Below are 26,919 nucleotides of genomic sequence, written 5' to 3'. Positions count from 1 at the left end.
TCCTCTCAATCACCATTTATTGGTAGAAGATTTTGAAAATGATCCCTTACAAGAGAATAGGGAATTTGTAAAACAAGTGATTCTATGGCCCAGAACAGTCTGCCATAAACAGATATTTCTCTGAAAACTCATTTTTTATATTTTAAAATTTTGTGCAAAACTACTTTATAACAGATCCATGGTTTCTGTTTGAAAAGGTTGTCCATCCAACATTAAGTAAAAATGATACTCCCACAGGTGTTTATCCTCTAACTGAGAAGCCAGCACCCAGCTCACATCCCAGTTTAAGAACAGCATGATGATGCTGCAGACTCACCCCATCTCCCCACATCCTGCGTTATACTTGCTGTAAAACTGTAACACTGAACCACATAATCTGTCTCAGGCATGTATGTGTACATGTGAGGGACAGAGCAATCTTGAAACTTATGTGAATAAATTCTTTTTTAATTTTTACACCATAATTCTAGTTTTCATCTTAATTGAATCTGAAAATTTTTTCGACTGCATTAAATTTACAAAAAAGTTCTCCCACATTACACTAAAGCATTCCTGATGTTTCATTTCCAGTAATCAGGTGTGGAATGAGTAAAATCAATTCATTGGCTCTCTTTTAATTAACTCCTTCAAATGTACATTGTTTAAAAACTGACTAGGTCAAAAATGGTTGCACCTACAGGTTGACCTATTTGGACTCTGCCAAACTCCTCCAAGTTCAATATAAATTGATGTTTTCAGAGTACAAAATCAATGTCATGGAAACACTGCTCCTCCTTTTCCATGGAGCCAACTTGGGCAAATCTTTTCATTAAAATTCTTCTTCTGCCTGTTTGCTGCGGGACTCCTTGAGCTGCTGTAGCCGCTCGATAGTTTCAGAAATGGTGTGCTCCCCGTGGACCTTATTGTCTCTTGTGCGGATATTAACAGTGCCACTGATTTTCTCTTTTTCACCAACAACTAAAACAAACAGACAAAGCTTTGTCAGACTTAACCTTAAGACATGGAAGGATTCACACTGAACATCATCTGAAAAGAAATGATCCTATGATCCAAAAGCTACCCTAGAACTTCGGATACATTAAAAGTTACAAGTGACCATGTATTAGTATTAAAAAAAAAAAAAACTCTTGGCAATATCTAAAACTACTGTGCTTAGTGAGAATCCAGAAAACTTAAAAACAAAGTAACAAAACCCTAAACATCATGAATACCTTTTTTCAAGTAATTCCACATAAGCAATTATCTTGAGAAAGTAATCAAACAGATGTATTTAAAACAATGCTTCTTCATTCTTGCTATAATGCCAAAATATTTTTTTCACAAAAATCCATGATTTTCTTTTTTGAGACAGAGTCTTGCTCTGTCGCCAGGTGCCAGGCTGGAGTGCAGTGGCGTGATCTCAGCTCACTGCAACCTCCGCCTCCCAGGTTCAAGCAACTCTCCTGCCTCAGCCTCCCAAGCAGCTGGGACTACAGGTGTGCGCCACCATGACCAGCTAATTTTTGTATTTTTTTAGTAGCAGGGTTTCACCATGTTGGCCAGGATGGTCTCGATCTCTTGACCTCGTGATCCGCCCGCCTCCGCCTCCCAAAGTGCTGGGATTACAGGCGTGAGCCACCGCGCCTGGCCCAATCCATGATTAAGAAAAAAAAAAAAACAAAACAGTATGTAGGCACGAGCCTATTTTTATAGTTATTATATATTAAGATATATGATTAAAAAAAAATCAGGACTGGAAGGAACTAAATAAATTCTTGACTACAATTCACTTAAGCCTGTCTCAAGGTTTCAGTAGATTTTCCTGAGGTCTGGCAAATTTTCTCTGTAAGTTTCCTTTCTTACCTAAAATGAAGTTATACTGTGCTAACTGTGCATTTCGAATCTTCTTATTCAATGTACAGCCTGGATCCAGATCAACGTCCGCCATGAATTTAGCATCATGGAATTGTTGCCGTACCTATTGCAACAGAGATACAGAATTCATCAGATCTAAAATTAGAATTATATTTTGATCTTACATGATTTTATAGAACACAGGGCTCAGGATTTCCTGAATGAACTTTCAGGAATTTAAAGCTGACAAAACTATTCAGATAATATTATTCACTGCCATTTTTTCCCCCCTCAAAAAGGCCTGTTCCTCTTTATTGCCTCAGGTCATGTGTATCAAGTAAACAATGTTTTCATTCTACTTTTCCAAAAAAGCAATATACTAAATTACATTTTATTAATTTTAAATTAACTAGATTAAACTTCCCATTACCCTAATAACCTATTATCAATATGACAAAAAGACCTAACTGAACAATTTTAATTTCACTGTCGTTTCATATGAACCTAGATTGCAGATATGAAAAATACCACGTGATCAACACCTGAAAGAAATGATCTTCAACTGAATAAATCTTAACTTCTGAGTATCAGAAAGTTTATCAGGTTATCATAGGCATTAGTCCTTTAACTTTAAAATGGAATAATAAAGATTTAATAGTCTAAAGTAATTTAGATTACAACAAATTAACGATAATATAAAAAATATGTTTCCATTTAACCTGCTATGAGAATTCAGCATTTTACCTTCAAATCACCCCACACCTGGCAGAAATCTGTTTCCTTGCAGTGGCCATTAATGCAAAGGAGGAGCAGGAGAGTTGGAAGAAGCTGGCGTTCCTTCCTCATCTCTGCCAGAGACAATACCCTTGGGTTTTCATGCAAAGCCATGTGAGCAGTGACTGCCTATTCTCCTTTTGCAGACACACAGGTTATGGTGTCTACTAGGAGAATCCACCCAACAGTGGCCACAATTCCACCTAGACCCCTAAGAAGAAGGGTCAGAGCTTCTGGAAGTCCTCGTCAGAAAGCAGAATGAATTTTTCCATGGAAATACCTTAAGTACAGCTGAAAGTGAAATAGTATCATACTCTACTTAAGTATCACCAGCAAAACCAGCATTCGTTGACCTAGGTGACCAAATATTTCTTTCAATTTTTGACTGAAAAAGATTCTAAACGATCTATGACACATTCATTTCTCAAATGCGAGTTATGTGTAAACTAAGGGTTATTTATGTATGTCAAGTGTTTATTTCCATTTAAGGGATACTTTTTGAAACAATGTAAGTGACTTTGCCTATACTGTGCACAAGCCTTAGCGTTTTAACTAGTAGATTTTTCAGCCATAGTGATCACGAACCAATTAACCTGTTGAAATTTTAAAACACCTATTTCAGAAGGGTCCTTACGGAATTTTAGAATGCCAGGATAGGTCTACATCTTCAACTTGTAACTACTTTAAAGAATAATGTACCAGTTTTTTCATTTTTCTCAACATGGGTTGTGTGTGTGCATGTGAGATGGGCAATTCTGCAGTTGGGGAAGTGGCCTAATAATTATAGGGCATTTAACATGTCTGCTCTATAGTCACTAGGTATCAGGAGTACTGCCCTGTCTTCTCTCCCCCTAAACACAAAGCTTACCACCATATTATTCCGAATGCCACCCTACCCCCTAAAGGAAGTGGGGAAGTCAGTGCTGTCTCCAGTTGAGAACTCAGTTAACCAATACAGAACTTTTTCCTAAAGCATTCTCAACCATGGAACAGAACTTTGATTCTCATCATTTCTAACAAAAACTATTGTGTGCAGTACTAGGAATAGTCTGAATGGTTTATGTATTAGATAGTTTAATGTTCACTTCATTTTTTTTGAGATGGAGTCTCACTATGTTGCTCAGGTTGGAATGCAGTGGCTATTCACAAGCACAATCATCACACCCTGCACCTCGAAGATCCTCCTGCCTCAAGCTTCCAAGTAGCTGGGATTACAGGTATGCATCACCACGCTCAAGTTCATTTATTTCTTAAGGCTAGTTAAGACCTAAGTGTGATTTATTTTGATGGTCTGGAGGCATGATGGTTTTGATGTTATAGTACTGTTCACTGATCAACTTTTAATAATTTGAAATTCCTTAGTACGGAATTTTCACTATGGCAGAACAGATTGTTTTGTGCTTTAAAGTGAAGTTATGAATGGCTATACATTTGTTGGTAGGTTAGTTTTTTGGTGGGAGGGGCAAGACATTGGTCTGCTATGCTACTAACCTGAAAAAAAGTTTCAAATGGCTAAATAAAGTTACATTAAAATGAAGCAAAATTACTCTTTGAGTCAAAAAGCAGCTTAAACTGTATTTTGAAATGGAAGTTATCTATCATACTGAAGTACTTGACATTTGCTAATTTATTTTTTAAAATACTAAATACTAAAATATACAAGTGTAACTGGGTACGGCGGCTCCTGACTGTAGTCCCCGCTACTTGGGAGGCCAAGGTGGGAAGATTGCTTGACCCCAGGAGTTTGAGGTTACAGTGAGCCATGACTGTACCACTGAACTCCAGCTGAGGGAAGAGAAAGATTCCCAACCCTTAAAACAAATAAAATAAAATATAAAAGTGTATATAAAACACCATCCAAATATGTCTTCCAATTATGGAATCATGTAGAAAGCATTAAAGAAGTAATATAATCTATTCAAGCTTAACAAAGATTAATAATAGTAACATTTCTCTATATCACAACAGCTCGATTCACCAAGAATACAGGGCTTATGTGATTTGAAAAGCTTAACAAAAGATATTAAATTGAAAGAAAATTCATATCTAAGGCTTACCTTTTGGGCATATTCATCACAGGTTGGTCCCACTGGAACTACCATTACCTGGCGAGGGGACAGCCAGAAGGGCCTTTGGAAGAGAATAAAAACACTCAATGTAGATGTAGGCACATTCGCTAAACAGAGACAGCACATTTCTTAATCTGCTCTTCTTCGGTATCCTTTCCTGAAACATGTAAGGACTACTTTTAAAACTTGGCTTAAAAAAACCCCAAAATGAAAAAAACCTAGCCAATAAAGATTAAGGTGAAGAGACTCAGGAGAAGAAAACTAACCCTACATAATGAAAGCTTGTAACTATGATTTGTCTTGCTAAGCAGACAGCAAAGCAAACTGAGGATAGGACTAGGCCTCACACTTTAATATAGCACTTAACAAAATACCACATATTGGCTGACAGGAAGTAACAAATTGTTTAATAACTGCATGTAGTGATTAATTGTTCAAGAGTATGTTATTACTTATTCTTCATGGGAGACATAGTGCCTTCAGTTTACTCAAAATCCATGTGCACCATTCAACAATTTGTAAGTGATACTAATTGGCTATGGCACTTGGTAAAAATGTGGGTTTTCACTACTCATTTAAAAATAAGCCTATATGCAATTTTCTCTTTGAAGCAATTCAAGTATCAAATGCTTCTGATGCTGCAAACATCAGGCTCATGTTTCTGTCATTCCTCTATTTTCAGTTGTTCTGTTTATCAGCCAAAAGGCTAAAGGAGGCACTAAATTCTACCTTAATAATGAACTTTTCTCCACCTACAACAGGTTTAGCAGAGCAATTGGCTGAGGACTCCCTCAATTCTTGAAATATCTTGTAGAGAATGTGTCTCACATTTTATCTGACTTTTCTAAAGAGATTATCTTACGTCATTGACCAGCATAAGAAACTGTCCTAATTTCTGAACTACCCAAGTTCAAATAAAACTGAAATGACAGTAATGTGTAAAATTAAATCAATTTACATCATTGTACACAAGTTTTAAATCACTAAGATTAGTATGGCAGCCTCTACAAATGGATGCTTTTATAACCCTGGACTACTTTCAAATGCATTGTGGGTCCAGAAAAAACTGCTTAAGAAATAAGATGAAAGGTATGTGGTCATGTATCTTGCCAACAAAAACCTAGCCTCACAGAAACTAGTCATAAAATGTTGACTGGTTTGGCATCTGTTTTAAACATGCTTGGCTTTTAAAAGATGTCAAAATACTCGCTTGTTATGATTAGCAAGGCTGAACGAAGAAAGTCATGAGCCTACTCATTTATCTATGTAAAACCAGCAAAGTCGTCTAAATCCCAAAACAAAGTCACTAGAAAAGCAACCAAAGCAGTAAGTATACTTTTCACAGAAAGTCAGTCCTAATTAGAAAGTATTACACAACATTCAAACAAATCAAGTTCTGGAATTAAAGTAATTACTATTAACAAGTGTTCTTAATGCTAAAAAGCTTGTGTTTAGATTGTGATTCCTTAACGAACACTTGTCATTAGTTAGAAGCAACTGATTGGAATCATTCTCCCTTTCTATCTGATAATTAAATGGAAAAGTAGACATTTCTTGTAGCCAATTTATACTAATCAGACAAAAACAAAACAATGACAAAAATTACCATTTGCCCCCATAGTTTTCTGTGAGGATAGCAATCATTCTTTCCACTGACCCCAAGATGGCTCGATGAACAATCACTGGCCTTTTCTTATCATCACCATCATGGCTATAAAGAAAAAGAATTTGTTTTGTCTTGTTGTATATATTTTCCTTTATGTATCCTTGGAGGAGCATATTCAGAGCAGACACCAGAAACTCACCTTACAAAAGTAAGATTAAATCTGATGGGCAGCTGAAAATCCAGCTGGATGGTTGCACACTGGTGGTACCGCCCAATCGCATCTTTAATCTGTATGTCAATCTAAGAAGCAAAGACTGGGTTATTATAAAAAATGCCAATGATACTAAAGTGGAGGTCAATAGTTGGATTAGGACTGGTGTTTCTTTTTTCCAACTTTTTTCAAAGTAATATCTTCTTCATCCACAAATGAAAATCACATAATCCAAATATACTATAGTGCTCACCTTTGGACCATAGAAAGCTCCGTCTCCAGAATTTAACTCCCACTTTTCACCAAATTCATTCAGACTGTTTTCAAGTTGCTGAGGATAAAGCAAAATGATTTTTACTTTTTTTCATCTGCAATCTCTCTTCTTCCAGCCTAATTTGAGACTAAAAATAGAGTAATTACTCATAGATCAATATTCTCTGCTTTAGAATTTTGTCTACCTGAACATATGCTCAAACCAACTCCTTTTTAAAGCTTATAGCTTGATAACTGAAAAAAGCCATTAAAACATTCAACCATTTAAAATACATAATCACAAAGGAAAAAAACTAGCTTACTCAAACCTAGGAACCATTTCTAATTTCCTTTTGCTTTTATCCATTTAGAGAGGCTTGGCTTTCTTACATCTTGGAACAAGCCAATTTCAAACAGTATTCAAAAGCACGCTGAAAAACACCACTTACTTTCTCAGCTTGATTCCATACTTCAATATCTCCAAGGAATTTTTCCGGGCGAGTAGAAAGGTTCAGTTTAAAAGAAAATCCAAATACGCTGTATACCGTACGTAGAAAATCCAAACAACCTTTTATTTCATCTTCAATCTTCAAATTTTTTAAAAAAAGAAACAGTTATTTTCCTTGACTTTCTTGATACTTCTTTCAAAGTATTTTATTCCACAGGGTCTCATACCTGCTCCATGGCACAGAATATGTGAGCATCATCCTGCTGGAACCTTCGTACCCGGGTGAGTCCTGTGAGTGCCCCAGACAGCTCGTTCCTATGAAGTACCCCAAAATCAGCTAGCCGCAGAGGCAGCTCTCGCCAGGACCTTGGCCGATGATCAAACATAAGGCTGAAGAGAAAAAGAAAAGTCCACAGACACTTAAGAATAAAACTGTTTCTGTAATGTTATATTTAATTACATGAAAGATTTTCAAAAAGCCACTGATTCTAGTTGTCCATCCAGGCAACATTTCTCAAATTCTGGGCTTCATACAGCAATAAAAGCACTTTCATGAATAAAACAGTAAATTAATTATAATTTAACAAACCATAGCTAAGAATAAAAAATGTATTCCAGTAAGCCTGTCAAATCCTTGTGACCCATATTTCATTAATTTGAAGACTGCTATTGAGAGTCCTCTAATAGGATCAAATGTAAAAAAAAAAAATCTTGCAAAAATAAAAAGAGAAAAAAAAAGCTACATACAAAATTGTTTATAACACTGGAAACTAAAGTTTGATTTGCTCCCTTGTCAGTCTCAAAATTGCTCCAGCTTCCTTGTTAGTCTGACGGTACTTCAGAAACTGAAGAATCTGGGAAAATTAAGAGTGAACTTGGTTGGTTCCATGGACTGTCACACAGTTTCTTCACAAAGATTCCTCTCTCAGCTCCTGTGTCCTACAGGCCTGTCAGTAGGAGCTGTGGACACTGAGCTACCTTTATCCACAGCTTTCCGTGTCTTCCCTTAAGCTGCTCTTCACCCAGCTTTCAAAGACAAAAAGCAGAGCAGCCTCACAACAAGAACATTTTCCAAGAATGCTAAGTTATTAGTAGTAGGTTTTGACAGAACAAGTTTCTTTAAAAACAACAACAGAAAACCACATTAGGTCATTTGTTACACCCCCATATTCCATTTTTATGTTCTGTCTTGCTCATTGCTATAATCCCAGTATCATTACTGAATGCCCATAGATCTGGAGCTCTAGATGGGCATGGTGGCTCATGCCTGTAATTCCAGCGCTTTGGGAAGCCAAAGAGGGAGGAGAGCTTGAGGCCAGGAGTTTGAGGCCAGGCTGAGCAATGTGGCAAGACCTTATCTCTACAGAAATAAAAATTAAAAAGTTAGCTGGGCATGTTGGCATATGCCTGCAGTCCCAGCTGCAGTGAGCTATGATCGCACACCAGCACTCCCGTCAGGAGACCTGTCTCTTTAAAAAAAGAAAAAAGATCTGGGGATCTAATCAGGCACAGAAGATAGAATACAACAATGATGTTGCATTTAAATGCTCTTCTGACACATAATTTATTTTTTTTATTTATTTATTTATTTTTTTTTTTGAGACGGAGTTTCGCTCTTGATACCCAGGCTGGAGCGCAATGGCGCGATCTCGGCTCACCGCAATCTCCGCCTCCTGGGTTTAGGCAATTCTCCTGCCTCAGCCTCCTGAGTAGCTGGGATTACAGGCACGCGCCACCATGCCCAGCTAATTTTTTGTATTAGTAGAGACGGGGTTTCACCATGTTGACCAGGATGGTCTCGATCTCTTGACCTCGTGATCCACCCGCCTCGGCCTCCCAAAGTGCTGGGATTACAGGCTTGAGCCACCGCGCCCGGCCCACATAATTTATTTTTAATGAAAATGTTGTTAAAGGAAGACAGAACCCAGGATGAACTGTAGCCTGTGAAAATCTTTAACAGGAATTCAAAGCGCCAAATACCAGTGTCCTGGGCAGTTCATAGGTTTCAGAGCAAACTGCTCTTTCTCCACCTCAAAGGAGAACATGTTCTCGCTGTAGTGCTGCCAGTGGCCCGAGGTCATCCAGAGTCGGCTGTTGTAGATGTTTGGGGTGACTACCTCCTGGAATCCTCTTTTCCTATATTCGCTCTGATAGAAAATAAACAAAACACATGTGTAGGCAGATAAAGGCTTACACTTCAGGTGTCAATAAAAACTAAAAGAGCAATTTTACACTCTCATGAAAAATGTGCACACATGCCATAATTCAGAAATAGCACTTCTAAGTAAATACCGAAGACAAAACTCTCGGCACATGCACGTAAGGAGGGTTATGAAAGCGATGCTACCGCAGCATGGCTGATAATAAGGGACAATTCTACATCAGCGTCCATCAATACAGGGATGAGTGCACTGTGGTAGTTATATAACAAAATAATATGTAACAAGCGAAAATACACTGGATTTGTATGTCTAAAAATAAATCACAGTGCAGTCTGATACACAATGAGGCTTCCTGTATGTAACACATAAATACATAAATAATTTAAGGGCACAAATACATAGGCTAGATGTAAATAACATGGACAAAAAGAATCCATGCCAACTTCAAAACTGGTATATGAGATGCCAGCATAAGGATATATGTAATATACCAGTATACGGAGATATATGCATCAGAAAGGGGTCCTAAAGATAGGCTTTTAAACAACTTTTTTAAATATCGTGAACAAAAAATCTCAAGCAAATATAGCTCAATGTAAGTATTTGTTAAATTTGGGTAGTAAGTACACAAGATAGTGGTTATACTGTTCTCTGTAAACTTGTATTTGAAACATTTCATAATTTACAAAGAACAAAAGCAACATAAAAACTGTTTTTTCAAAAAAATACAAATGAATGATCAAAGTCCAAGAGGACTCCTATATCAAGGACCACAGGTCCCCCTTCAAGCTCACCAGCTTCTATGTATATGGGCAAAATCACCTACTAGGAATGATTTATAAGACCACAGATTTCTACTTTTACTTATCATTTTATATATTTCTTCTTAATTACAGATTATCTTTCCTTTTAGTAGACCTTATTTAACAAAAATGATCATATATCCTAAATCTGAAAAAGCAAGTGGTAAATATGACTTACCCTAATGAAATCAATAAGGGCATTATAAATGTAGGTTCCTTTTGGCAGAAAAAAGCAACTTCCAGGGCTGAGTTCATGAAAGAAATACAGTTCTTGGTCCTGGGTAAAAGAAAAGAAAAAAAATGTTTATGTATGTCATGTATATGTGTGTGTGTATATATACATAAATTTCACTGTTCTTGAGCTCAGAATATGGTCATGATGTGCCATATTTCAATCAGTGCCAAACCTGAATCAAAGAAACCACATCAGTGTTTCTGGTGGTACAGAATTGCAGCCGATTTACAATTTGGCAGATGTGTAACACATGTCCTTCCTGCTACATTCCTCAATCCAATCAATTTCCCCAACAGTAACAGGGAGTGAGGATCCCTCAGTTCTCTTACTATCCACTGCAGTACCTCTTACGGTTCTTAATTCCTTAAAGTTCCAAGATCTAGATGTTTTTTTCATTTTCATTCTTTTTTTTTTTTCCTTAATAGGAGGGTCAGGAAGGAGACTGGGAAAAATACCCTGATAATGAAATAGATGATGGTAAAGTTGGCTGACTTTGGGTCATGGTTAAAGAAACACACCCTCCTACCTTCTTGCCCAGCATCCCCCCCACACCAACCAAATGCCCAAAAGCCCCCAGGGAAGGGCCCACCAATCATTGCTGGCTGCCTCATGGCTGGAATATCAGGTAGTCAGGAGTACAAGGGAGTGGCTGATACCTCCAGCTCAAGCTTAGTAACTTAACAGCCAGAGACAGACTGACTGGCACAGAGTGACTATTTTAGGGAGAAATGTTTTACTGAGCCCAGCTTCCAGTTCAGAGGACATTCAGGAGTAACAGAGATAATGGGTAGAGGAAATGACAGCACAGAATCCATGTGTGACATGCTATGTACCTTGGGCAACAAGTAGGTTATCCTTTGTGGGGCTCTGTTTACACATTTTAAATGAGTCAGTGAGACTAAATTGTTTCCGAAGTCTAGTTCTCCCAGCTCTACGAGAAGCTGTATACTTCTTTTATGGAAAACTGTAGATCAAATCAGCATTTGTTCTCAATAAAAGTAGTTCAAATGCATTTTTGAATGGTATTGAACACACTCCAGGCAGATAATGTGGACAATCAGTAAGTATTGACAGCTCGTACAGGACACAGCATCAGTTACTAAAAAGCTACATTATCTCTTCAAAACAAAATTCCTAGTACTTCATACAGCTAAATTTCAAACTTCAAAGGAAACTGAAGATAACTCAGTCTAGACACATCATTGTTGTTGAACATACCCTGCCAATTTTCCTATGATCCCGGTTTTTAGCTTCCTCTTGGAACTTCTCCCACTCTTTCAACATTTTAGGATCTGGGAATGAAATGCCATAAACTCTCTGGAGAGTCTCCATATCTGCTTTGCCTTCCCAGTACGTGGAGGAATTCTGAAAATAAGGATTAACCATGAAACAACATTCAAATTTGTAAACATCTCATTTATTTTAACTCCCAATTGTTCTGAGGCCTTGTTAGAGTAGTTGCTCATTCTGCAGCACAAAGTTGGCTGTTTCCTTCCCTTGAAAATGCCCCTCCCTCAATCCGCAGGTGGGTACAGTGGCTCACACCTGTAATCCCAATACTTTGTGAAGCTGAGGCGGGAGGATCACTTGAGCCCAGGAGTTCGAGACCAGCCTGGGCAACACAGGGATACCCTGTTCTTTAAAAAAAAGGAAAATTAGCCAGGCATGGTGGTGTGCGCCTATGGTCCCTGCTACTCAGGAGGCTGAGGCGGGAGGACCGCTTGAGGCTGGAGTACAGATCTCCACTCACTGCAACCTCCATTTCCCAGGCTCAAGTGGTCCTCCACTCTGTCTTTTTGGGGCAACAGAGTGAGACACAGTTTGGGGCAACACCCCTAAAACTGCCCACCCCTCAATACTCAATCAATCACAATTCCACAAACATTACTTTGCCTGCAAAGGCATTTTTCCCAACATGATTGAGCAGAAATAGAAATGAACCAATAAAAAAAAATCTTGAAATGACTCAATTATTCTCTTGATTTAAAGTGCGTTTTAATAACCTCCATAAAATGTTTATCAACTAGTATAAAACTGACTGGGTTTTATAAAAAGAACAACTTGGGGAATGATTAATTTAGACATATAAAGGGCAAAAGCACATACTCCTACAGTGAGTCTCAGAACTTTTAGAGCCAGGATGGCCCATGTTGTATGATTCTGTAAAACCTACATCCCCTGTGCTTGCTCTGGCCAGTCACTCCTTGAGGGAATTTCAATTATAAAAACCTGATGGCATATAGCTCCCAGCTAATAGATAGCATGAGAAAATATCATCCTTTCATGTGCAACAGAAAATGATAAAGAGAAATCAGTGAAAGTTTAAACACATATCTATTCTAGACAGATACATTCACATAATCTTTAAAGTTACATTGCTTACTTTGTGTATTTTTAAAGCCTTAATTTTGCCTGTGTGTCTGACATGAGGACCCCGGCAGAGATCTATCAAAGGGCCACACCTAAAGATAAAATGAAAGGAATTTTAACAAAGACAAACTGACATACACACCAGATACATCTAATGACATGTAATATTCTCACCTATAGACTGTGGTAGTTGGAGTATTCACCTTTTCATTCAATATCCGACATTTGAACTTGTTGTACTGAAAACAGGAAAAAATATTTTTTTAAAAAACCGTCCTTTAATTTTTACCTCTAAGTACTACAGCTAAAACGTAACTCAAAGTATATCTCAACAAAGCACTATATGAATATAAATGCTGACACTGAATGCTTTAAAAACATGTTGGAATGGTTTGCTAGGAAAAAAATGAAATTAAAAAAATAAATAAAAACACTTAAATTTTCCTAAAGGACCAAATAGGCTTCAACTTAGTACACTGAACCCCAGTGGTGTCACTTCAACTACCATGAATAAATGATATAACAGTGGAGGCACACACTGTGATTCAATTTACCTTAAACATTGCCAGTAAAGTTTCTTTCTTAACTTCCAGTCTTTCAAAAGCTTGCTTTTCTTTAATGATTTTCTTACATAAAGCCTCCAGAGAAGAGAAATCATTGCTAGACACGCCCCTGAAGAAGAAGAAAGTATAATCTTTTTATTCCATTCGATCACACCATGGCTTAGAAAAATGTTTATTTGGAAAAAGTATTTTGAATACTTGAAGGGTTTTAATACTTCAAAATTAGACTAAATTCTAAAAAAAAAAAATTTTTCCTAAGTAATTTTTACATTTTATATTTTCAGTGGCTTCTACCTTGGTCATCCATGGAGACTTTTCTCACTAGTGACCCCTTTCCGGCAACTCTATCACCAGGTTTTAAAGGAGAGGGGAGGACCAGTCTCCTTGAATTTCCCAAAATACCTTAGGACTCTACCTCCATCAATCTACAACAGAGATCTCATTAAATTCTCTATAACTTCAAGAAAATTGCAACACTTCACGTACTGATAATGGGGATAGCTGATGACTAAGAAGCAGTAGCTCTCTATCATTCCTCATTTACTGAGAACACTAAAAATAACTTAGGGACCCACAGCCATTTACTTCATTTTTCTTCATCTAGTTGATAGCTTACCCTTCTTCCAGGTACATGTCATAATAGAATCCATTTTCTATTGGTGGACCGTAACATAAACATCCACCATAGACTCTTTCCATGGCTTCACCCATTATGTGAGCGCTAGAGTGCCAATACACCTGAAAATTTAAAGAAAAGTGGCATGGTCTGAGTATTGGCATACAAGCTGTGAATTAATGTGGTTGTCTGAAAGAGACAAAAAATATTTATTACAAGTAAACCCAATATATAAAAATCTAAATTTCTAAATCTATAAACTACTGTGTGTTTCTATCCATAGCCAAACTAATTCAAAAGGCTTCCAATTACTAAAGTGTATTTTTATTTTGGAAATCATCTGGTTTAGCTGTTTTCAAACAAATTAAACTAAACTTCACATCATTAATTAAATGGCATTGACTTTGTTCTCTGAAAACAATCGCTACTCAAAATGTTACTGTCTCATTGACTGCAATGGCCCAGGTTCTTCTGAGTCAATGTGCTCACAGCACCATGTCTCAGACACTGGGATCTGGCCTTCAGCTGGCTATGGAACATCACTTAGAAATTATATGTTTTTACTGGCCCAAAACAAAGGTGGTACAACCTGACCCCTCAACACAATGACAAAACACAAGGACACACATCTGTAAACTGAAATCAAATGGCAGTACTTAGTTTTACAGTAATCACTGGGATGAGTCAGAATACACCCAAAGCAATGTTTTTAAGATTTATTATTAAGGTACCAAAGTGACATTAAAAAATTCTCATAAGAAACTTGTAGGCTCCAAAATACATTTGAAAACCACTGATCCACATACATAAGTGAACAATCAGAACGAAAACAAAATACTTTGTCTCCCCTTATGTGATACATAGCCACGGAGAAATAAAATCTTGTCATTAAATGCAGGTGGATTTTTATAGTGCTACTACCTAGCATATTTGCATCTTAAGATGAGAAAAAAAACACAGAAATTGTTTAATAAGGGGAGTACCTTGAAGTAAGGTTCAAATTTATTTGTCAAATGTACATATCTAGCTAAAGTGTTCACAGTTTAGAGGCCAGGCACAGTGGCTCACACCTATAATCCCAGCACTTTGGGAAGCCAAGATGGGGAGATCACTTGAGGTCAGGAGTTCGAGACCAGCCTGGCCAACAAGGTGAAACCCTGTCTCTACTAAAAATACAAAAATTAGCTGAGCGTGGTAGTGCGCTCCTATAATCCCAGTTACTCAGGAGGCTCAGGCTGAAGAATTACTTGAACCTGGGAGGTGGAGGCTGCAGTGAGCCAAGATCATGCCACTGCACTCCAGCCTGGGTAACAGAGCGAGACTCCATCTTAACATAAAACAAAATACAATAAAATATGAAATAAAGTGTTCATAATTTAGAAAATAATTTTTACTTCCTTAATCAATGTTTAATAAAATTCCCAAAACATTTTACCCACTGAAGTGTCTTAGTAGTGAAAATACTTATTCAGATTTACCTCTTAATTTTCTAAGGCAAGCACTTTTATTATGTTCCCTAAATGAAGGACAAAATGAAGATTTCAAATATGACAATGAGATAATAAATGTTAGCTACCCAATCGCAGCAGTACTGAGCTGGAAAAGACTGCAAACGTGAATCTGTGCCCTAAAATTCAATGAATACTAAATCAGCAACTTACTGCCTGAGCTTCCTCATCCTCAAACTTGAGAAGTGCCAGGGTACAATCTTCTTCCAGAGGGCGGTCCAGGTCCCACACGGCATTATTTACTTTAGCAATAACGGTGTTGTCAGCCAGGCCTTGACTTAAAAAAAAAATGTACACACATATATAAACACACAATAATCTAAAAAATAATCTCTTGTAGCATAACACTTAATTCGAAAACAAGAAAATAAACACTATTTTTATTATATATTGATTTTTTTACATTGATGTATCTCTATTTTTCTGAAATAAAATGAAAAAAATGCAGAACACTATCATTTGACACTTAGTGCCTCTTTTTAAGCAGATATGGCTGCTCTGATAGATAAGCATGATAAACTTCCAATGGTCTGATTAATCTTAATTTCTCCAAATATGTGTTTTTGTTTTTGTTTTTTAATTTTTTAGAGACAGGGTCTTGCTATGTTGCCCTCAAGCAATCCTCCAACATCAGCCTCCCGAGTAGCTGGGACAACAGGCACAAGTCACTACACCCAGCTTTCTCTTAATACACTCACCTTTCTCTTTCTACAAAGCTAAGCTGTCGAGACTCCAAAGAGAAAAAAAGAGACCTACTAAATAACTTCTCTGCTCCTCTTCCTGCTTAAAATGTATACCAGATAACTTTCTTTGATAGACAATGCTAACTTCAGAATAAATTCTGCAAATGACTAAGATGATAGTATTTATAACAAATATAGAGGTAAAATGAAAGACTAATAACTTTTCATAATATGGGTGAAAATATTATTTAGATACCCAATATACAGGATCAAACATAAAGTGTCATCAAGTGACGAAATATCAGACCACACAGAGTGTAAAGCCACAGAAGTTCTGAGAAGAGAAAAGCAGCACAGGTCAGAGTCATCTGGAAAGGCTTTAAGCACTCACGGGAAGAAAAGGGGAGGCGATGGCATTCTAGATGAGGGAATGGCCACAGATGCAAGCAGAGATGCAAGTGTGAAAGGTTTGTTCGGGAAGCTGTGTGACTAGAGCAGAGTTGAGTAAGATGAGCCAGATTATACATCTAAATGCATAGCTAGAGAAATGACGGTCTATAATAGTCTGGGCATCTCAACAAAGGTAGGCAACACTTCACACTGTGAAGAAAAAGTATACACCCTTTACACTGTAAATCTCAAAGAAACCTACCACTAGAAGGCTTCAAGCTAGCTAGGCTTACTGTGTTGGTGGCTTTTTGTGAGGTTTACAACCAAATGTATACAACTTTTCCTACGTAAGGATCGGGAGAGAAGAATGAACAGAAGGTAAACAAATTCCCTTCTACTTTCAATGTTCCTACTGACTTTACCATAGGTTATAGACAATGTTTTCTTTCCTCCTGAGATCAAATGGAGCCAATACAATAAATATATGCATTTCACAAAACATAACATGAATTTGACAGAGAAATGTATTTTATCATATTAGTGTAAAACGGTTTACAGGAGCTTAAATAACTGATCAAAAGGTGACTCATTCCCTATATTCTTTGGGAAGAACATGCCTTTTATCTTATGATCCAAAATGGAGTCCCAAGATTCTTAGAGTTACTTTGAAAATGCAGATTACCCATGGACCATACTGGATCATTTCAATTTTTCAAAGAAGAGTAAAATAATCTTTAAGATGTATAACAAAACAAAACTTAGAAAAACCTTTGATGCAAATGAAACATGTCTTTTCTTTTCTTTCCCTTTCACATACACCACTAATTATCTGAAATTTTAAATAGCCTGTTATATTTTCATGAAATAAAAAGTTATTCTGGACTTCTGTAAAAATTTCATCAAGTATTCTCAGTGCAGATCAGTGACTTAACTCCAGAGCTAAAGCCCATCAATGTTTTATGTAATTCAACATTTTTTTTCCGAGACGAGTCTTGCTGTCACCGAGGCTGGAGTACAGTGGCTCAATCTTGGCTCACCGTAACCTTCACCTCCCCGGTTCAAGCTATCCTCCCACCTCAGCCTCCAAGTAGTTGGGACTACAAGCGTGCACCACCATGCCTAGCTAATTTTTGTATTTTTAGTAGAGATGGGGTTTCACCATGTTGGTCAGGCTGGTCTCGAACTCCTGACCTCAGGTGATCCACCTGCCTCAGCCTCCCAAAGTGCTGGGATTACAGGCATGAGCCACCCACTGCGCCTGGCTATGTAATTCAACTTAGAATTTTATAATTCTCAAAAAATATTTTTCAACTAGAGACTTGATAAATACAATGTAATCTAGATCAACATTGTAGACGTTAGAGAAAAAAATTCCCAGACTAACAGAAGCCTAAATTTTAAAGACATGGCTACAATCTCATTGTGTGACAACAGGGGAATCTCTAAATCAACCTGACCTTCAAAATTATCTCCAAAATGAAAAGTTGAACTGATACTTAAAGGTCTATCCAGTTCTCTATGCTCTCACATAGAAACCTGCATGGTATTCCAACTTTTTATTTCCTTTGGAGTACGGTAGAAGTTACAGGTAGAAGCACTTGTCAAATGAACTTAAACACTCCATTCACTTTGTAAAAAGTACTAACCAATGTCTGTGGTACGGTAGAGGGTCATGGCTCATAGGCCTAACTGGTTCTGCTTCTAATAGTTGTACAATAGGCTTACCAAGAATCAGCCACATTGGTTCCCCAAACTGTTTCTGTGCTTGTTATTTTACATGTTTGGTTCAACAATGCAAAATTGATGATAATCAACCATATGACAATTCATATGGTGATTTCAAATGGTTCAATTCAATATATAACAATTATGAATAAACTTAAAAATATACAAATATAAAATAATACAATGAGGGAATTATGATTTCTATGAAAACCAAGTTGCATGTTTGAGAAGGCTTGATAAATCCAAGTCACACAAACAAAAATATTGTCAAGTTTGGTGTGACTCTACAACTACATGAAAATCTGGAAGGACTGTGCACTCCGATTACTTCTCAAATGTGTTAAGATAATGTAAGGATTCTAATTAGCACTCTCTATCCCCCAAAACTTTGTCATATAGATTCACTATTTTATACATGTATATAAAGTTAGTAAATAGATATATATTTACATATTTTAAAATGAAGTGTTTAAAATCAAGATTGGCAAGCTTTTTCTGTAAAAGGCCACACAAATATTTTATACAATGCAGGCCAAACATGGTCTCTGTTGCATATTCTTAGTTGTTTTATTTTTTCCAACTATTTAAAAATCATTTTTATTTTTGGCTTTCAGGACATACACAAACAGGTTATGACCATAGTTTACCAACACGTGGTTTAAGACACATATATATTTATTTATGTTGTACCAACCATCATTTTGATAAAATGACCAATTACTGATCCCAATCATATCAGATTAAGAAAGCTTCTCCCCTATTACAAAATATGCATCTAATTCTCAGTTAGTTGAGATAACTTCTTCCCACCCCAATAAAAGTTTTAAGACTAGGTACAGTCCTTCACTGAATTTATGAAAATAGTACATTTTTTTCATGTGTCAGATAAAGTTTCTCAACCTTTCCATGTGAGAGTATCTAGCTTCATTTTTAACTTCAAAACCAAGACATTTAAGTAAAAATAAGTAAACACTGTCTATTTGGTTTTGTAACATTTATAATCAAAGTAAGACTAATAATATAAAATGCCCCATTAGATAACAAGACCAAAATGAACTCTTTCAGAAATTAACTTTGAATTTTGACTACAAAGTTCTGTATCATTTTGATTTTTAAAAAATCTCAAGTAGGCCAAATTAAACAGATTAAAAACACTGAACAGTAACATAAAAAATATTATAAGAATAAAACATGGCAGGATAAAAGGAAGTTTAGTTAGGTCACAAACTATAGAAGGTTATGATGAGTGTAGCTTATACCTAATTCCACAGGCAATTTGATATGGTGTAGTTTTCCAAGATTCCGCATCAACCTGTTTACCATCAGGCAAAGTGACTTTAATTGGCTTGCTATCTTTTTCTGCCTTTTCTGCCAGAATAGAATCATGTTCCGCTTTTAGTATATTGTACATCTCAAGACGTGTGTAAATATACTCAGGCCAAGGATTCAACTGCAAGACAATAAATGAGGAAATAAATAATCAGTAAATATTGCTTTCCTATTTAGAAATGGGAAAGAAATAATAAAAACAATACAGAAACCCACAACTATTGATTCATTGCGGTAAATAAACACACTGCCAAAATCACCAGGCATTACCTCAATTTGGTCCTAAATGAAGGTAAAAGGAGGAGTTAAATGCCCCATTCTTATGCTGAATTGACAATTATCATTTTGCTATTATTTACAGCAAGTGGTCTTTTCTCTTTTAAGATGCTTTCTTAGTATCTTTTCTAACTAAATTATTTTACACACACAGCTATAAACAATACTGGAAATATAAACAATAAACTGGCTTTTCCATTTTGTTTCAATCATGTCCAGGTGATGGTCTGTGCAGCTGGTCAGCCTATATGTCCACTCACAACCAATCATAAATTTATTTGACTTAAGGTCTCTCCTACAAGGGAAGTATTTACTGAATTCAAAGATGCCATGATCACCTTGGAGTATTTAATTAGTAAATATAATAAAACAGCACACTACTACTTTCTATCTTAGATAAAATTAACAGAAATATTTTATATAAAACATCCACTTAGGTTTCCGAAGGTTTGGCTAAGAAAAAAAAAGAGACAGCAATCAAAGAGCTGACTTCCTTCACTGTCAGAGACTTTATAATCGGAAGATTTCAAAAAGGCAGTGAATCTGTGGTAACAACATAGTCAAACTTCTAACATCTACAGCATTTATAATCTTTAGATTACATCAACATTAACACTGCCTACAAAAGTGAAGAGGAAACTGCTCAATTTTGCCATGACTTTCTATCTTCAACAAATTTCAGTTTATCAGATATAAAATGACTTATTGCAACACAGATTTTAACATTTGTTCAATGTTGATAAAATGCTACCAAAACATCCCCATATATATCAACATACCACAATTTGAAAGGAGTACAAGCTAATATCTAATCCTTAAGAAACTGACTGGGGCCGGGCACAGTGGCTCATGCCTATAATCTCAGCACTTAGGGAGGCCAAGGCAGGTGGATCGCTTGAGGCCAGGAGTTGGAGACCAGCCTGGACAACATGGCAAAACCGTCTCTCTACCAAAAATACAAAAATTAGCTGGGCGTGGTGGTGCACACCTGTAGTCCCAGCTGCTTGTGGGGCTGAGGCATAAGAATCGCTTCAATCTGGGAGGTGGAGGTTGCTGTGAGCTGAGATCATACCACTGCACTCCAGCTTAGGCAACAGAGTGAGACCCTGTCTCAAATAAAATGAAACAAAACAAAACTAACTAGAGATAACAGAAAATAATATCAAATGAAAAAGATTCATGGTTTGCCCAGCTTGGGTACAGAGGTTTCTGATGGCAATGATTATCCACTATCTTAATCTTAAAGGTTAACATTTCTCTAAATATAATAGCAAAAAAAGAAAAAAAAAGCCATAACATTAAAATAAATATGTATTTATATTTCATCCTGTTCAAATATGTCAGAATAAGTTTCCTATGTGAGGTAGTATTTTAATCTTTTATGCCACTCACACGAAATTTATTTCAGTCATGTTTTTTTAAATGGAAGTCCCTAATTAATTCTTTCCCTCCCTCCTCCTTTCCAGCCTTTTTTAACGACAGGGTCTCACTATGTTGCCTAGGTTGGCTAGAGTGCAGTGATCATTCACAGGCAAAAATCACAGTGCATTTCAGCCCCAAACTCCTAGGCTCCGGTGACCTTCCCAATCAGTCTCACGTGGTTGGCCCCCACCATCGTACCAGATCCTAATATCTTTATAATTCCCACCCACAGCAGTCCCTCCCTTTCTTTAGTCTTTTGGTTGCTCTTCGGGAGCTTTTCATCAAATTATCACAATGGTCCATAACCTTCCATGGTGAAGAACCCAGGAATTAACTAAAAGCTCAGAGCCTGTCATTCTACAACCATAATCTGAACCCCTCAGACTAAAGCACAGTACCTGGTTCTATCCACTTAAAAGCATCATTATAATCCTACCCAACTGCATTACCCTCTGTATCTTAACTGCATTTTATCATCATAGCCACTTGGCATGTCCTAATTAGAATTTAGTGTCAAAATTTCTTCAACATTCATTCAGCAGATACTCTCTGCGGCAGGCTCTGTGATTGCAGAGATGAATAAAATCTGCATGTTGCCCTTGAAGGGGAAGGCCAAGGTCTTGGACAGTTCACTGTAAACTCTTTTTTCCAGACCAATCGTTAAACATAAATAATCACGACCCACTTAAAATTCTCTGTTCAGAAGAGTCCTCTAATTACACTCTTTGTCTTATTTCCAGGCCAATTCTCAAGCTGTGATGGAACAGCATGTATAATATGTTTGTATTGAAAGTATAAAAAAGAAGTTAGGGAACATAAGCATTTTTCCATTTGCTTGCAAATTTTAAAATTCACAATCAACAATTTTCTTCACAATTATACTGGGGTTAATGTTCGGGAGAGTGATCAAACATAAGAGAAATGGTTAGGTAGGGCTCTAAGCAACACTACACTCGATCACCTATAAACGTACCCTAAAATAAAAATAAATGACGTATCCTAAAATAAATGACGGCACTATAAATTTAGCAATTGCAACATTTGTAAAAGTGGCTCCTAAAAGCCAGCTTATTGTGCTACTTCTAAAACGGCTGTTCCTTTATGCTTCTTCCTTCTGGCAGCTTTCTAAAGAGTCTCCAATAAAACAGCTGTAATGACTAAAGCAAAAAGTGAAGCACAGTTCACAGCAGTAAAAATAAAGTAGAAAGACAAGCTTAACTGCCTGCAAAAGCAAAATACTCAGGAACCAGGTTGATTCAGGGCTGGCTTTTGATATGCCAGTTCCTTTCAGAGTGAGCCTAGAGAAGTGAAAGCATTTTCTCCAGACTTGAGAGGCCTTAAGGAGATTTGTCCTGGCTTAGAAGCCAACCCCAGGGCAGGTCCAGACGGAAAGGGCAAGAAGCAGGTCAAAACACTGACATTCTTTGGCTTCCATTGTATTCAGTGTAAGCCCAAACACCAAATCTTTATTCCCTAACATCTCATTTAATGAAATGATCACAGAGCTAGCATCACGTCTGGCAAATGAATAATTACCAGTCTCCTCTTCAACTTTTGTTCTCTGATTTTTATATTCAACCCCCACAATCAGATCATCTAATGTAATCATAATCCAGCTGCTTTCTTTTGCAGTAACAAACAACTGAAAGTCTTTTCTTCCCCTCTCAGATTATCCTTTCCTAATTCTTCTTCCTGATTTTCCCAACCAGTACCATCTTACATCATGTAAACAATTAGAAACCTTACATATCTGGAAAGTCTGAGAAAGTTTCCTGCAATTTGCCAACCTTTGATAACAGAGCCCTCTGTGATGATAACTTTTACCTCAGCTCGACCTCCATCTCCAGATCCTTCTTTGTTCTTCTTCTTGCCTCCTTCCTTTCGCTTCTCCTCATCAGCACCAATCTAAATAAGCAAAAAACGTTTTATGTTTTAATCTAATGTGACACCCCCACCCTGTGATGCCCCAGAAAAAGTACTGATAATGTTATTTTAGCATTTGTTATTTAATTTTTAAAAAATGGAAATCTGATTTTGAAAAACTGAACCATTTCATCACCGGCAAAGACAGGTTAACAACTTATAACAAAGACAAGTATTTAAAAAGTAGAAGTCAGCAGAGTGGTGCAGCGGATCCGCGTGTTGGGCCCATAAAAAGTAGAAAAAAGTTACTAACAATGTTTAACTCCTCAAGTTTCATTTATTTTACTTTAACTATTCCCGTGACTCTCGCTTCAGGCTTACTTGGACCACGTACTAAACATATAGCCAAAAGGCAACATGTAGTTGATTCAGTAAACATATTTCCAGGAGAAAAAAAAAACTGAATGCAAAGTGTACCTATCAGTTCCACCAGTGCTACCAAAAGCCATGGAAGAAGCAAACATAAGACCCAATCCCTACCATGTGTAAACCTAGTCTCTCCAGGAAAACTAGGGCATATATGTGTGAGAAACTCCTGGAGAAAACAACACAGTAGCAGTGCTATGATTAGATGTCAAATAAGCTGGGACTAGTGTAAGGACTTTAAAGGATGGAATGCGTTTCGACAGGTGGATTCTGAGAACAGAGGCAATGTGTCCTGCGTGTCATATAAGCTTATTGTCAGAAATGTTAAAATTTAAGAAGAGAGGAAAAATAATTAAATTCCAGGTTGATTAATGAAGGATTGCTTTAGAAAGTAATGCAAGGTAAGACAGACTAAGGCTGAGAAAAGCAAGAACTAAAAGTTATCATAAGGAATACAGACTTCAATGAGAGGCAAGTGAAGTCACAGAAAGTTTTAAAGTAATAAATCCTGTACCAGGAATGTAAAGGAGGGAGGATTTTATTTAGTTTGCATGTTTGTGACCTTTAGATTTTTAAAGTTTTATTAAGAGACAATTCATACACCACACAAGTTATCCATGTGAAGTATATAATTCAATGGCTTTTAGGTATTCACAGTTGTGCAAGTATCACCACCATCAATTTGAGAGTATTTTCATCACCCTTAAAAAGAAACCTTGTACCCATTAGCAGTTCAATCCCTGTTGCCTTCATCTTCAGACCCTAACAACCATTAATCTAGTTTCTGTTTCTATGGATTTGCCTATTCTGGGAATTTCATATAAAGAGAATCACACATTGTGTGGTCTTTTGTGACAGGCTTCTTCTAGTTAGAATAATAATTATTTGATCATCAGGCTGTAACATGTATCATTATTGTCATTGTACCTTTTAATTATCAAATAATATTCCATTGTTTACTTATCCATTAATCAGTTGATGGACATTTTCTTTACTTACATTGTCTTTTAAATCCTATAAAACATGTTACTTGTATAATTAAAAAAATAAATTTTGAAATATGACCCCTAATTTCATGCTGAACTAAAATCCCCCCTACTCCAGGAGTCTGGATTTAGTGAACTTTTTAAAGGTTCATTTAGATTCAATAAATCCCTTGTTATATGTAGAAGTGACTTAACTGGTCAAGTATACTGGGTAAAAATAAAAATTAATTGTAGGTCTGTGCAGGTTTAAAATGGAAAGTGAATAAAATAAGTTTTATATTTCTGATAAGATTATTTTTGATTCTGACCACTTACCAAATGACCAGAGGTAGTGAGAGAGACAATCACCACAAAGGTTTTCTGGTTCTAATACTGTTCCATTTTACAAACGACAACATTGGCTCAAAGAAGTAACTTGTCCATTTGCTGGGACATTACAACAGGTCTCTCTGGAATCCTGAGGCCTATTACCTCTTTTCTACATCTCTGGGAAGAGAGTGGGCAACTGTTCTCTATTTTTCTGAGTATATGTGTTATGTACATCTACATAAAAATAATCTAAAATTTCAACCCAAAAGTTGAGAAACAGAATTGGATTGTGAAGAGAAGCTACAGAATTACCTTTTTCAGGAATGATCTGTCCCTGACTCACTCAGAACAGCACAGAGGTTATGAGTATTGGCTATAAGATGCTGAGTTTGAGGAAGAAAAAAACAGGGAAAAAAGTGGGGGGATACTGGGTTTGAGCAAGTTACTATCCCAGTGCCTGCCTTCTCATCTGTATAATGGAGATAATAAGAGAATCTAGTTCACAGCTTTATGAAGACGACTGAATGACTTAACTCATGGAATGCATTAACACAGTGCCAAACTCAATTACGTATTTGTTAACCATACATATCGCTTCCAATTAAGAATAGCAGAGGAGAATATGGATACAGAAAGTTATTGACCACATTCTATTAAGTAAAAAAAAAAAAAAAGTTACAAAACAGTAAAAATACCAATTTTATGTGAAAAAAATCTATGTATAGTGTATGTATTATGTATGTAAAATCTATGTATAATGATACTATTTATCATCTAGAATTAAACTTACATATTTTAGAATGTGCCCATATGCAGTTTCTCCATTCAATCCTGAGTGGACAACCAAGAAAAAAATTTGGCTTCTAAGTGACTGGTCCTGTCATAGAGCTGGGATAGGGGCTCCCTTATCTGAAAATGTCACCACTTCTCACCTGGACTATTACAACAGCTTTCTGCATGTGGCCTCAGCTTCTACCCAATGCCAGCATGATTTTTACAAATACAGTCTTCCCGTTTAAGATCCTTCATGTATAGAATACAAACATCAAACATCCTTGTCGCCTAAGAGCCTTCTGATTGTCGTACCTTCCCATTCAGGCATATATATCTCTTGCAAACAACCCCAAAGACAATTCACCTGCGTGCCCCTTTTCACTGCCTTCCCTACCTTTACGTGGGTAGCCCCATCCTGCCTGTTTTACCTAGTGAAATCATTCTTCCAGACTCAACTCGAAAGAGCCCTCCTAAATTCCCTCTTCTGTAGTCCCACACGGTTGATCACAAAGCACTGGGGCTGTTTTCCTGTCTCTTACACACCAGGCTGTGAGACCCTCAAAGTCTGATAACTGGGTCCTATTCATCTTCCCACTTGCATCGTCCAGCTCAGTGCTGGGCAGAATGTATACTTAACCACCCAAACTTGGACAAGTTGGGTCAGATCTCATGGACACGCTTTTCCTTTCCTTAAACTAGAGCTCTTCACCCCTGCAGAATCTTAGGAGACTGATTAAATAAGGCTCTGCTACGCGTTTCCCTCTTACCATACGCCCTAAACGCAACTTTGGAAGTCCCAAGCCTAAGATTCTGATTCTGTCTCTGCGTCTAACTAGATGTGAGACTCAAGGTCTGTTACCTCATCTGTAAAGAGAAGGGACCCAGAGCTGAACTGCAAGGCACCGCCCCTACTTATGAATGAACGGTTCCCAAAGGGGTCTCTGACTTTCCAGGCGTTCCACCATCCCCCACCTCCTCCGCCCCACGCGGTCCCGGCCGCTTCCTGCTTCCTGCCCCCAACGCCGAGGGTAGCGTCTGCACCCACGAGAGTCCCAGGTCGGTCTCTGGGCCCCACCAGGTCTGCTCACCGGCTTCTCCTCGCTTCCCATCTTCCCTGAAGGACTACTGGCCTGGTCCTCAAACATTGGCGAACCACGCAGCGATGAGAGAACCCGAAAGAGACGGTCTAGAAGAGAGGAGCAAAGAGGCGGGTCGGAGATGGGCCGAAGCGCCCGGGAACACTGCGCTTGCGCCACTTGGCTTTCACTGGACCAGCTGATGCAATC

The 26,919-nt window shown here is 37.3% G+C and overlaps 1 protein-coding gene across 1 annotated transcript; it reads right to left on the bottom strand.

Moving 5' to 3' along the window:
- TARS1 (threonyl-tRNA synthetase 1) lies at positions 1–26,919 on the bottom strand. The gene is made up of 19 exons (XM_012459942.2): positions 26,722–26,919; positions 23,100–23,180; positions 19,508–19,698; positions 15,604–15,727; positions 13,943–14,064; positions 13,318–13,435; positions 12,938–13,002; positions 12,777–12,855; positions 11,612–11,758; positions 10,337–10,435; positions 9,174–9,340; positions 7,421–7,583; positions 7,195–7,332; positions 6,747–6,824; positions 6,482–6,582; positions 6,283–6,387; positions 4,665–4,737; positions 1,843–1,957; positions 1–957 (listed from the first exon to the last, which is right to left on the bottom strand). Exons 1-19 carry the CDS (start codon positions 26,776–26,778, stop codon positions 809–811), a joined length of 2,172 nt encoding a protein of 723 aa, XP_012315365.2. The 5' UTR covers positions 26,779–26,919; the 3' UTR covers positions 1–808.

This window comes from Aotus nancymaae, unplaced genomic scaffold (assembly GCF_030222135.1).
Source record: "Aotus nancymaae isolate 86718 unplaced genomic scaffold, 86718_ANA_hifiasm-v0.15.2.pri h1tg000014l, whole genome shotgun sequence".
NCBI classification, from domain to species: domain Eukaryota; kingdom Metazoa; phylum Chordata; class Mammalia; order Primates; family Aotidae; genus Aotus; species Aotus nancymaae.
The sequence above is the reverse complement of the archived record's forward strand: the minus strand, read 5'-3'. Positions and strand labels throughout refer to the sequence as shown.